The 13,905-nt window shown below is 34.4% G+C and overlaps 1 protein-coding gene across 1 annotated transcript; it reads left to right on the forward strand.

Annotated features, from left to right (window-relative positions):
* Nucleotides 1-1,311: 1,311 nt before the first annotated feature.
* LOC108319825 (glucan endo-1,3-beta-glucosidase) lies at nucleotides 1,312-12,070 on the forward strand. The gene is made up of 2 exons (XM_052877377.1): nucleotides 1,312-1,394; nucleotides 11,081-12,070. The coding sequence occupies exons 1-2, from the start codon at nucleotides 1,343-1,345 to the stop codon at nucleotides 12,016-12,018; spliced, it is 990 nt and encodes a 329-aa protein (XP_052733337.1). The 5' UTR covers nucleotides 1,312-1,342; the 3' UTR covers nucleotides 12,019-12,070.
* Nucleotides 12,071-13,905: the final 1,835 nt, after the last annotated feature.

Raw genomic sequence — 13,905 nt, forward strand, 5'->3', positions numbered from 1 at the left:
CTAAAATGACTTCCAAAAAGATATAATAAAAGTTTTCAAATGGTCAAGAAAAAATTAAAATATATCTTTCAATATTACATCTGATAGATACAAGTCTAATTTTTTTTATCTTTTTTAATTTCGTTTCTGTTATTAAAAGCTTTTCTCTCTCTATCTACTTGTGAGAAAAAAAAGAGTAAAAATATATTTCGTATATATTATAAATAGGTATAAATATGAAGGTAGAACTAAAACATGTATAAAGGTGAACACTACCAACATTGATAATATTATTTGGTATCATTTTATTGATAGTTTATAATCCACGCCAAAATATTCCTTTTCCAAATTAAAAGAAACAAAAAGACAAATTTTAAACAATTGTAGATTTTTAATTAGAAATTAATTTAGACACTAATTATTTTTGTAACTAAGATTTTGATAGCTAATATTAGAGATCAATTTAAATTTCAATTTATGATTTAATTCTAACTTTTTATTTATAATAAAAAAAATTTAAATACTAATAAATTTTAGTATATAAATTAATATTAAATTAGTCATTATAATAATTAATTATTTTTTATCTTTAAAACTAGGTGTTAATGCATTATTTATCTCTTTAAATAATTCTAACTAAAATTCATATTGGAGTATACAAATAAAATGAAAATAATTTTGTATAAAAAAAAAGTAGGTTTGGTATTAAAAGTACAATAGGTCCAATATTTTCTATAAGATGGTTCTCCTTTTCCAGCAGCCACTAATTATTTCAAAAATAAATTTAACATTTGTAAATATTAAAATTGGTGATAATGGAATATAAAACGTGGCATCTAAGTTCTGACCTATTCCAAGGGATACAAGGCCATTTAATTAAATAGACTTCCCAATACACAGAAGACTGAAATTGAATATGTGACCTAATAAGGTTTTAAGAAGTTTCCTTCGTGAAGACTAGAATGCAGAAATTACTACTATTAGTTTTCTGAATATCAATATTATATTCAGTTAGTTCTTAAAATATTATTACTTAATTAAAGTTTTTATAATAAAATTGTATATATTTTTGTGATATTTTAAAATGAAATATATTAATATTTGTTGAGTAATAATATTATATGGAGAAAAAAAAAGTGTTGATAATATGTTTGAATTCCAATTAATATGCATGGCCGAAATTAGTGGTAGATAATTGAAGGAATTTGAAGAGTGAAGAAGTGATTGAAGGGGCTAAAGTCAAATATTTTGTTTGATTGGTAATAAGCACTATGGTGGTGTGCATATAAATAGAGGTTAGGAAAGAGAAAAATATACAAAAGTTGTGTTACGTATTCATTCGTTTCTTAGAACCAATACAAAAATGTCTGCCATATTGGTGTTTCTTCTTCTTGGAATATTATCTTCCATTACAGGTCTGTATGCTCCTCTTTCATGTTTTTCCTCTTTTAATAAATATTCTTGAGTATATAAATGTAAGTTTAACTAACGTATTAATACAAAATATTAATTAATATTTTTTTTACCAAGAATTCAACCATTATTCACATTGTAATGAATTTTCCATTAACATATATATATATATATATATATATATATATATATATATATATAAAGGTTAAATACATTTTAAATTTTAACATAAAATTAAAATTCGTATTTGTCTTAAACTGTGATATATTCTCAAACTTTTGCAATAAATAAATATATAATTTTCTTAATGCAACTTAGTTAACACTAGTGCAGCGAGGAACTTTTACCGCGGTTCATTTTCACTATACGTCGCGGTTCAAGAACCGCGACATATTCAGCCGCGGTAGTAAGTCAGACACTTTAGGCCGCGATTATAACCGCGGTATATAGGTTGCGGAATATGCCGCAGTTGTCGAGGGAATCACTGCCTAAATCCATTTTAAAAAAAAAAAAAAAATATACTATAAAGGCTGAAGCATATGCCGCGGTTAGTGTCAAAACCGCGGCCATATGTCTCGTTTTTAAAAAAAACGAATCACTATATGCCGCGGTTGTGGTTAGAACCGCGGCATATTCCCCTGCAGTTTTTTAAAATTGCAGGTCTGTTTTTGTGATATCCACTACCACAAAAACAGACCTGCATATAAAAACATATACACAAATTCAATTTGAACATAGCAAACACATGTTCAAATGTATTTCAACATTAAATAAAGTACAAAGTCTAAGAAAATTCTATCTAATCAAATGCATTGTTTAAATCTAAGAGCTATTGTATAATCTAACTATATACTTCGCAGCAGCGTTCCTAATGAATAATAGTGACTTCTCAGGAACTGGTGTAGTAGTCTTGAATCTATGCAAAAGACAATTCATTTTAATTAGTGTATATGAATTCAACATTTGTTAAAAAGTCAAAATTTGTTAAAGTTAAATATTACCGTTTCCCAGCGACTTGTGATGTGAGAACGAACAATATGGGTCATCCAATTCATTACATAGTATCCACACTCATATGACCCATTTTGTCTGTTACACTACAATATATCATCACAGTTGATAATAGTTAGTGAATAACATTTGTTATAAAACAATTATAACAAAGTATGACTTTAGCATATGTCAAACCTTGAGAGAAATCCAAGCAATCTTTCTACTATTAACAATTGATCTCCCACCCATCATCATACTTGCTGGAATAGAACTGTATATAAAAAAAGGTTTTAGCATTCAGTTATATAACAAAGAAAGTCCAAACATTGAGGTTCTTACCAATCAATTGCTTGTTTGAGTTGTGTGGGAGGAGGCCTGTGCAATGAGCAGAACCACAAAGCATAGTTGTCTTGCATAGACATAACAAGAAGTTACCAATGGCGCCTGAAATTCATAATAACGTAACTATTAAATATTAAAATCACATATGGAACATTATTATGTTAACAAAGTTGACTTACCCGGATATATAAGGCAAAAAGTATATTTTCTTGCCCCTTCCAAAACTTCTTATCAGACTCATGTTGATATGCTCAAAATCATTTGATTCATGAATTGATTGGGGATCAATGAATCCATAATCATCAGAATGCCCCAACTTATTAGTGACCCCAGACATATACCTGAAATCAAAAATTAACTTTGATATAAGGATACTTGATATATAAATCAATTTTATATATAAATAATTGGTCATAGACTTACATCGTCCATAGTTGAATAATTGAAATATTCAACTCTTGTGTTCCCGACGCAAGCTCACGGACATCTTGGCTATTAAGGTATATTGGGACCTCAGAGCCATGCCCAAATACATTAGCATCATAGTCAACCTCCAAAGGCTTATCATCAAGGATGTCAGCAAGTAGATGCAATGAAGAAAGAGGGTCATCCTCAGATGGAGGAATCTTCTGTTGTGCCTGCGTCTGTTGTTACATGAAAAGATAAGATAAGTTTTGACATCAAAAACCTTTAAAATTGAGAAGTGTAAAGAAGAATTTCATACCGAGGGGTCAGAAACTGGTTTAACCAAAAATTTAGGCCAAGTGATAAACGACTTATATGCTTGTTCCACAGTGAAAATCTCTTCCGTGGACAGTGGAACCGAGGCATCTGGTATGATCATTTCATCCACTGAGACCTTCACCTCATCCTCTAATAGTTGCATACCATGACATATAGTCGCTGACCTAAACTCTGTTCCACGAGCTACCAGCACCATCTTAGTATCTTCTAAAATGTATAGCAGACATGGACTACCATCGTCCATGTCATCCTCTGGGATGGCTGATGCGGAACAACTTCCTTTTCCGCTTCTCCCTGTCAGAGTAAATGTTAGATTATACAAGAGATAGAAATAATTGCACATAAATGTTTATTAAGTTTACCTGTGGGAGGGGGAGGGATAACATGTTCCTCTATAGGAGACTGCACCGGGCCCATGCTTTGAAACTACTCCTGGTATAGCATCTGGAATTCAGCCCTCACCTCGGCCCTGATCTCCTGTATAAGGTCTTGTCGGACCTTTTTTGTGATCTCTTCTGTCATCCTTTGTGTATCGCTGTATGAATATTAAGGCTGACGAGAAGAGCTCCCAAAATAATCTATAATTCCTACTCCAGGACCTGCAGCATGTACACGTCCAGGGTGCTCAGGTCGTCCAATTGCAGCAGCAAGAATATCCTGGCGACCCTCTGGAGTGAATTGGCCTTGGGAGCTCTGCTCAACCAAGGCGTCCTGTAACATTACAAAACACCATTATTCTTTAAATAGTTTAATGAAGTATGTATAATGACAATATTTATTATTTTAGGAACAGTGATAACTTACAATTTTTTCAGAAATCTCTCGTGCAGTGTCGGAAGAGTAGGTGCCCGATGGTCGCATACGGGCCAACTTCCATTTCTCATGTCTAGACGGTGGAGAAGGAGGCTGAGGAGGGCCACCACTCTGAGATGGTGGTATAGCATCTGCCTTTTGCTTGAGGATTTTCTCCTCAAGCTTCCTATACCCACCATAAGATAATAGGTCGGGGTTTTTGTTCTGAGCACTTGTTCCTTGTGCTTTGCTTCTAATTGCCTCTCACATACACATTAATTAATTAGTTCATATGATATATATTTGTTAATGAGGAATTGAATAATATGAACTACACTAACCTGCCATTCCTCTGACATCCGACTCTCTTTAAAAACCCGCCAAGTCTCCTCATCAATGGACTTATATGAACTACATGGACTTTTATGTTTAAGGTGTCCAAAGATGTACCTTGATGTCAACTTGCTTTTAAAGTTTCTGAAATTTTCTGCAACAGTTGACAAACACTTATTTCTAAGTGTTGGGAGATTTGGAATGTCAAATGTCATCTGAAAAAAAAATAATAAAGTTGTATTAGTACAAAATTATCAATATAAACAAATTTTAATTCAAATGCTATTAACTAACTTACCAATATATCTTGCCAAATAATGTTCCGATCACCCTCGGACACATGATCAAAAGATGGAATGAGAATGCTAATCTTATCACGTGCCACTACTCCAAGGTATGATCGGAAGTCATCTGCATGGGGGCCAGTTGCCACACCCGTGGTGACATTCACATTCACCGGAGTTCTTTCACCACTATTTTTCCTGATCAATAGTTGTTTCATCCTAGTGGGTCCTCTAGTGGATCTGGTTGGGGGAGCCTCATCCCCTGAAGAATGTGAATGATCAGCCATATATCTGTCAAAATAAATAACAACATTAAATTTTCTTTCAAGACTTATGTAATATCATATAAATTAACAAAACATGTAATAGTAATCATAGGAAATGCATAAAAGGAAAACTTATGTTATATTAATAAAATACTTATACAGAAATTGAAAATTCAAACATAAAGATATGGATTCATCATATGTATATTCCCTCATCATGATCTGACCGAATTGCATGTACATCATCGTCAACTACAGATTGGTCATCCAAATTTGTTGTAGTTTGAAATGAATGGTTGTCAGCAATATAAATATTAATCAGATTGTCTTCGTTAACTTCAATTTGTCTTTTGCCTTGAAGAGCAACATACCAATGGTCAGACGCAGGATCTTTGACATAAAAAACTTGAGATGCTTGATGTACCATGATAAACGGTTCGTCTCGGTAACCCACCTTGCGAAAATCAACCAGTGTCATACCCGAGTCATCTATTTTCACACCACTCTTATTGTCAAACCACTTACACTTGAACAATGGAACAAAAAACTTGGTGTAATCAACCTCCCATATCTCTTCTATTATACCATAATATCTCATTGATCCAAGTACAGGAGATTGATCTTTTGATGTGGAAAATTGAAGTGACTCAGCTTCTAAACTGACTCCACTATTTTGTACTGTGATTTTATCATCCAAAGTCTTCGTATAGAATGTGCAATTATTGACTTCATAACCTGTACAACACACGACATCAAACTTCAAACCATTTGCAAGCCACAATAAAGTTTCAGAAGAATGTGGCTCTTTGTCAATTTCAGATTTGAACCAAGACATAAATGTTTTGTTATGCTCCATCAATTGCCATTTCTCTGATTGTCTTGGATTTTTATTCTTAACAATGGCTTTGTGTGCTTCCAAAAAAGAGATCACCTCATCTGTGTTGTTCAATATATAAAGATGCGCTTGCAACAATTCTTCGCGATCTTTTGTCACCACATTGACACCTCGGATGCTTTTACTTGTAGAAAATTTATTCAACCATGTTGTGCGAGGAACTCCTATTGGATTCATTGATGTCATGTAATCTGAACAAAACTCGATACTTTCTTCAGCAATATACCTTTCAATCATCGAACCTTCAGGACGATATGGATTTTTAACGTACCCTTTCAAAATCTTCATATAACGCTCAATAGGATACATCCATCTTAAGTATACCGGTCCGCACAACTTGATTTCTCTAACCAAATGAACAAGTAAATGTACCATGATGTCAAAAAAAGATGGAGGGAAAAATATCTCTAGTTGACACAAGATGATAACAATCTCGCCTTGAAGTTCATCTAACTTTGTAGGATCGATGGCTTTACTACATATTGACGAGAAAAATGAACACAACCTGTTTATGGTGTGCCTAACATTTTTGGGCAAAATTCCACGAATAGCCACCGGTAACAACTGTTGCATTAAGACATGACAATCGTGAGACTTCATGCCAACAAGCTTTAAGTCCTGCATTGACACTAAACTCTTTATATTTGAAGAGTATCCTTGTGGTACTTTGATACTCTTTAAACATACACAAAAACTTATCTTCTCTTGTCTAGACATTGTGTAACATGCAGGGGGCAAATAAGTACGTTTACCAATCTCCTTGGGTGCCAACTCTTCTCGGATATTCATGTCAACCAAATCCAAACGAGCATTCACTCCATCTTTTGTCTTTCCCTGAATGTTGAGTAATGTACCAATCAAGCTATCACACACATTCTTTTCTACATGCATCACATCTATGCAATGTCGAACATCTAACTTTGACCAATATGGAAGATCAAAGAATATTGATTTCTTGTTCCAAGGGGTCGTTACAGATGACTTCTTCGATGTTTTCCCAAATACATGATGTATTTTATTAACTTTTTCAAGAACTTCAAGGCCAGTAAGTGGATTTGGTGCTTCGTCCCTCTCTTGATCTCCATTGAATGCTTTTTTTAACCTTCGATATGGATGATTACGTTTTAGAAATCTCCGATGACGCAGATACACCGTCTTTCTTCCATGTTTCAATTGATGAGCTGCAGTGTTTTCTTCACATATAGGACACGCTTTATGACCCTTGACACTGTATCCTGACAAATTACCATAAGCAGGAAAGTCATTAATGGTGCAAAATAACATTGCACGCATCATAAAAGTCTCTGAAGCAAATGCATCAAATATTTCAACCCCATCAACCCACAAAACCTTCAAGTCTTCAACTAGTGGGCTTAGATAAACATCTATGTCATTTCCAGACTGCTTTGGACCAGATATCATCATAGACATCATCATGTACTTCCTTTTCATGCACAATGCAGGAGATAAGTTGTAAATTATCAATATAACTGGCCAACAACTGTGATTGGTACTCAAATTACCAAATGGGTTCATTCCATCAGTGGCTAAAGCAAGCCTAAGATTTCTACACTCTTTACCAAATTCGGGGAATTGTCGATCAATATTTTTCCATTGCTTTGAATCAGCTGGATGACGAAGCAGCCCGTCAATTTTTCTCTCATCTGCATGCCATCTAAGATTTTTAGCATCTTTGGGATTCGCAAACAAACGCTTAAGTCTGGGCACTATTGGAAGGTACCAAACTACTTTCAAAGCAGATCCATTTTTTTCTATCTGACCATTATCTTCACTATTGTTTTTTGACTTGTATCGTGATAAGCCACATTTTGGACACTTTGTCAAAAATTCAAACTCTTTCCTATACAAAATGCAGTCATTGGGACAAGCATGTATCCTTTTATACTCCATACCCATTGGACAAAGAATTTTCTTCGCATCATAATTACGAGTGGGCAGTGTATTTCCATCTGGCAACATTTCATTCAACAACGTCAACAGTTCTGTAAAACTCTTATCAGTCCATCCATTGCTCGCCTTCAAATTCATGATCCTTAACACCGCTGATAAACGTGTGAACTTAGTTGAACCGACATACAAAGGTGTTTCCGCATCAGTCGACATCGTCTCATACACATGAGCTTTGACAAAATTTTCTGCTCCAACATCGCGGATCATGTCCTCCAATTTGTCTTCATCCGGTCGATCTTCTTCCATGGTGGAATCAGTAACATTTACACTTTGAGAGTCAGTGGGAAAATGCATTTCTTCGCCGTGCCAGATCCATGTTGTATAGCATCTTAGAAAACCATCACATATAAGATGTTCTCTAATTTGAGTTGCGTTCAACTTTCTCCCATTCAAACAGTTCACACAAGGACATCTAAACTTCACTTCATCATCACTTCTCCCCTCATTACGTTGCGCAAATTGTATAAATTCCTCTACACCTCTCTCGTACTCAGCACTAATACGTGGTAAATTAATCCAATTTCGATCCATATTCCTAAATATTACATAAAAAGATAAGCTACTAAAAATCAAACTTGCAATTTCATACATATCATTGAAACTTAGTGAATAATATTTTAAGGTTTATAAATAATACAAGAACTACAACACACATTACCAAAACTATAGCAAAAACCATACCATACATTACCAAAACTATAGCAATTTCATGCATTACCAAAATTAAAGCAAAAATTATACCATACATTACCAAAACTATAGAAACTTCATACATTACCAAAACTATAGCATTATGCAAAAACTAATGAAGAAATCACGTTAAGAATGCAAAAGGGCATAAATACCTGGAAGAGGAACGGCGAAAACGCTTGGTGCAAAGAAAACGAAATCACAGCGGAGAGGGAATGACGCGTTTCAAACGATTTTGATCGGCTAAAACTGTTTTTTCTCGTCAAAAATGAATAATGACCGAACAATATCAAGTTTAAACGGTGAAAAATGAGCAAACGGAGATGAACAGAGTCGGAGGGAGCAGAAAAACGCGAAACAGAGACGGGCACGCGAGGAAGACGACACTGTTCCAAGTTTTAATTTTTAACTCTGAACGGGGGAATCTACCGCGGTTCACTACTTAACCGCGGTATAATAGGGGTATATGCCGCGGTTTAACTCCCAACCGCGGCATATACTGATTAAAAAAATTATCCTAAATGGCATTTTTGAAATTATTTTCAAACTTTATGCCGCGATTCAGCGGGCAACCGCGGCATATACCTCGAAATATTTCAAATATATATTAAATTAATTTCAGATAGGAGAATATGTCGCGGTTGCTCGTAGAACCGCGGCATATACCCCTGTAACGTGCTGAACACAACTGTCTCCCCAACTGCCTTTTGGGGAATTTCAAAAGTTTCAAGGGTATATGCCGCGGTTCTCTGGACAACCGCGGCATATACCCCTGTAACTTCTGAAATTCTCTGACTGGCAGAGAAGTTGAGAAGTTACTGCTGTATATGTCGCGGTTCTCTGGACAACCGCGGCATATACCCTTGTAACTTTTGAAATTCTCTGACCCAGTCATCACCTGCAATAAATTGGCAGTGGTATATGCCACGGTTGTCCAGAGAACCGCGGCATATACTCTGTTATTTAATTTTTTATTCACACGTGGCGTCAAAGGTAATGGTTGACTGGAGTATATGCCGCGGTTCAGAGCAGAACCGCGGCATATGTGTTAGATTTATTTACAAAACTGCCACCGCGCACCATTATGCTGCGGTTTCCGTTGAACCGTGGCATAATGTGCGCTGTAAAAACCCAATTTTTTACTAGTGTAAATTTGCTTAACATATAGCCTTGCCTGTTCAAACTCAAATGTCAAGTAATATCGTTGACTATATATAAAATATTAATATTATATTAAATTAAAATGATTATATCAATTCTTAAATTTGTTAATTTTCTAATTGTGTGAAGTTAAAATTTGTTATTTCTTTTAATTTCATTTAATTATTTTATTTGGTTTTAGAATTTACAATGTTGGCCTTTTATTTTTTTTAAATGTCAAATTGAGTTTTCTATCTTAAAATAGTCTCCTATTTTAAAAATAAAAAATAGTGACACTAACATGATTTTTTATATTTTTTGAAATTTTTCCTATAGACTGTTTTAAAAAGATCACAAGAAATAAGATTTTCTTTTTACATATTTTTGCTGTAAATTATGTAAAGTTCCATAATCTTTTAAAAAAGAACTATAAATATGGAAAATTTTCACTATATAATTTTAAATTAACCGCTGAAATTGAGATATTAATTGATAAACTTTTAACGATCTCATAATGTAAGTCATAGCTGATTAAATTATTTATTTCTTTTAAGGTAACTATGATTATTTTAATATTAGAGCGGATAAATTAAAGAACTGAAGTATTGATATAAATCAAATAATAGTTGTCTAAACTAAATTAAAAATTAGTTAAAATAAATTGAACTAAACTATTTTTTATTTTATCAAATTATATTATACTTTGTGTTTTTAAAAACCTTGAAAAAAAATATTCTTTTTATCAATTTTTATATAATAATATGATATTGTTGTATAAAAATTGATAAGAAAATATATTAATTATTTAAAGAATTAGATGAACTAATCCATTTAAAAATAGAAATTTATCGATTAAAAAATTAATATACAAGATTTATCATTTAATATGTTCCGTGTAGATAAAGTATAAAAGTATAGTAATATTATAAGTTATATAGAATACATAACTTTCTATTTAATTATTATAAAAAAAATCTACAACTGAATGGAATGTTCTTATGATATAAATCGAATATTTAGCATATTATATCTATGAATATAAAATTGTATATCAAACTTTATAAACACTATAAATATATGTATGTATATATATTATAAACACTATAAAATCACCATTAACACCGATTCCAACTTTGTTACATGAATATCTAGCGATGGGGTAGCTTCGTTCCAAGAAAACTACGCCATGGTTGTCTTTATCCTCTTCCAATGATTTAACTTTGTTAAACACAATGCAGCTGCAGAATCCATAGGAGTTTGCTATGGAGTACTTGGCGATTCTCTACCATCAAAGCAAGAAGTTGTTGATCTATACGAAAGCAATGGCATAGGTAAAATGCGTATATATTTTCCAGAAGCAGACACACTGGAAGCTCTAAAAGGTTCAGGAATTGAGTTGATCATGGACGTGGCAAGGGAATCTCTTCAATCTCTCACAGACCAAAACGCTGCCATGGATTGGGTGAACACAAACGTGGTACCCTATGCACAAGAAGTCAATATCAAGTACATTTCAGTAGGAAACGAAATTCGTGCAGATTACAACGAGGCTCAGTACATTTTGCCTGCCATGACCAACATTCACAATGCAATTTCATCAGTCAATTTGCAAGGTCAAATCAAAGTCTCCACAGCAATAGACTCAACCCTAATTTCCAACCCCTACCCACCTAATGATGGAGTTTTCAATTCAGAGTCATACATAAAACCCATTGTTGAGTTCTTGAAGAACACCGGAGCCCCACTTCTTGCAAACATTTATCCTTACTTTGCTTACATTGGTGATAAAGAAAACATTCCTCTTGAATATGCTCTTTTCACCCAACAGGGGGAGAACAGTGTTGGGTACCAGAACCTGTTTGATGCAATGCTTGATTCAGTATATGCTGCACTTGAGAAAGAGGGAGCAGGTGATGTGAAGATTGTTGTTTCTGAGAGTGGGTGGCCATCTGCAGGTGGAGATGGAGCTTCAGCAGAAAATGCAGCCACTTACTATGCCAATTTGATTGCTCATGCAAAGAGTGGAAGTGGAACTCCGAAGCGACCAGGTGGGTCTATAGAGACTTACTTGTTTGCAATGTTTGATGAAAGTAACAAGCAGGGTGAGGAATCTGAGAAGCATTTTGGTCTCTTCACTCCTGATAAATCACCTAAATACCAACTCAGTTTCAATTAGTTCAAATTCAGACAGATTTATATACATAATCTTCAATTAGTTTCACTCCTGATAAATCACTCCTGATTTTGTGAATGTAGTGTGTAACATCCCAAAAATACAGTCTAAAACTATATAATAAAATACTCACATTGAATAATATTACAGATCAGTCTTACATTAAAAGAGAAGTACGCTTGTGGCCGAACGGCCTTACAAAAAGAACTAGAAACTTAAACTGTACAAGATAAGCAATTCTGACCGAACGATTTACAAAAGCCAACACCGGACGGTCATACAAAAGAAAAGGGAAAATGTGATCGAACGATCACCTTACTATCAAACTATACTACTGACCGAACAGTTCTACTGTTCGGTCTTAACTTCTACCTCGACTAAGTTTTCTTCTTCCAGCGCTTCTTCCAGCAGCTCGTCTCCTTCTGCTCACATCCACATGGATGATCATTGCAACAGAAAGACAACCGAACGTACAAAACATACAAGACAGAAAGACATAGGGTAAGCTTATGTAATTTAATTCATGTATCAACATATATTTCACATAATTCAACCAAACAAGATAATTCATTAACTCACTCATGCAAAGCCTAATACTAGACTGACTGTCCAGACTGTATGAATTCTGTGTAGCTACGACGTTCGTGCACACGGGTGATGTAGTAACTGGGATACCCCCAACAGCTGTCACCCAAGGTTAGTCCTATCTGTCCAAATTAACCATAAGGACTAGGACCTCCTGTCGTTCCCACACATGACTTACCCTCCTCTACGTGAGAACGAGTAATCACGGAACATCAGGATGAACCGCCAGCTTAGCATGCCCACATTCATACTTTACCAAATTTCAATATCCATTCATGAGATATTCCTCCTCGAAATACTCGTTCATAATCATGCTCATTTTATATACATCATATTCCATCATCTTCCATTTTCAACTTCAATTTTAACTAAGATCACTTAAGATACCAAATACCAAACGTACAACTTCAACCCTTAACGAGACCGAACACTTGGACTAAGACCGAGAGGTTTCCAGTTCCAGAACAGATCAAAACTGAGAGAGAATTACCATCGGGATTTGGGAAGAGACCGAGTCCAATAATATTTCTCAAGATTTAAAAGGATCGAACGTTATTTACAAAGTGAGTCAATTTGATGAACTGACCCATGAGCATTTAGACTGAACACCTTAAAGCCTAGACCAAGTATTAAGACTCTAGGCCGAAACCAATGGAAACAGACACTATACGACATTCAAATAATAGTACTTAAAGGAATCATATGAAGAAACCGAGTGCCAGTCGAAGACCGAACAAGTAGAGAGTGAACACCATTGAGTTTGGACGAACGCTATTTTCATCAAGGTAGATTATAGAAAAGAGAATGAGCGCTTGGTATAAGACCTAACACTAAATAGTACGAGCGCTTGGTGAAAGACCTATGAGTAAATAGTACAATCGCTTGGTGAAAGACCTAGCCCTAACTCGTACGAGCGCTTGGTAAATATAAGATATTATTTAATTAATTTCCAAGAATGAACGAACGTACTACTACATATAGACATATTTAAATTTATATCAAATTTTCAAGGAAAGAATATCCTTGGCGGAACGTCTGTACACAAATTGTACTAGACGAAGACGCTCATCCTCAACATAAATTCCTTCCAAATGAAAGAATCTAGTTTTAAACGAGTCTCCGAGAAACCCGAACGGTCAAAGACCATTCAGTAACGAACATACATTATCATAGGGAATTTCATACTTAGAAATACTTATCTTCAAAATTTCATACATCCATATCATAGTCAATTTCCATACTTCATACAATCAAAACATAGCAACAATCATATCTCATATTAATTCAACAATCAACGAACATACG

The sequence above is a fragment of the Vigna angularis genome, chromosome 5 (assembly GCF_016808095.1).
Source record: "Vigna angularis cultivar LongXiaoDou No.4 chromosome 5, ASM1680809v1, whole genome shotgun sequence".
Taxonomy (NCBI): Eukaryota; Viridiplantae; Streptophyta; class Magnoliopsida; order Fabales; family Fabaceae; genus Vigna; species Vigna angularis.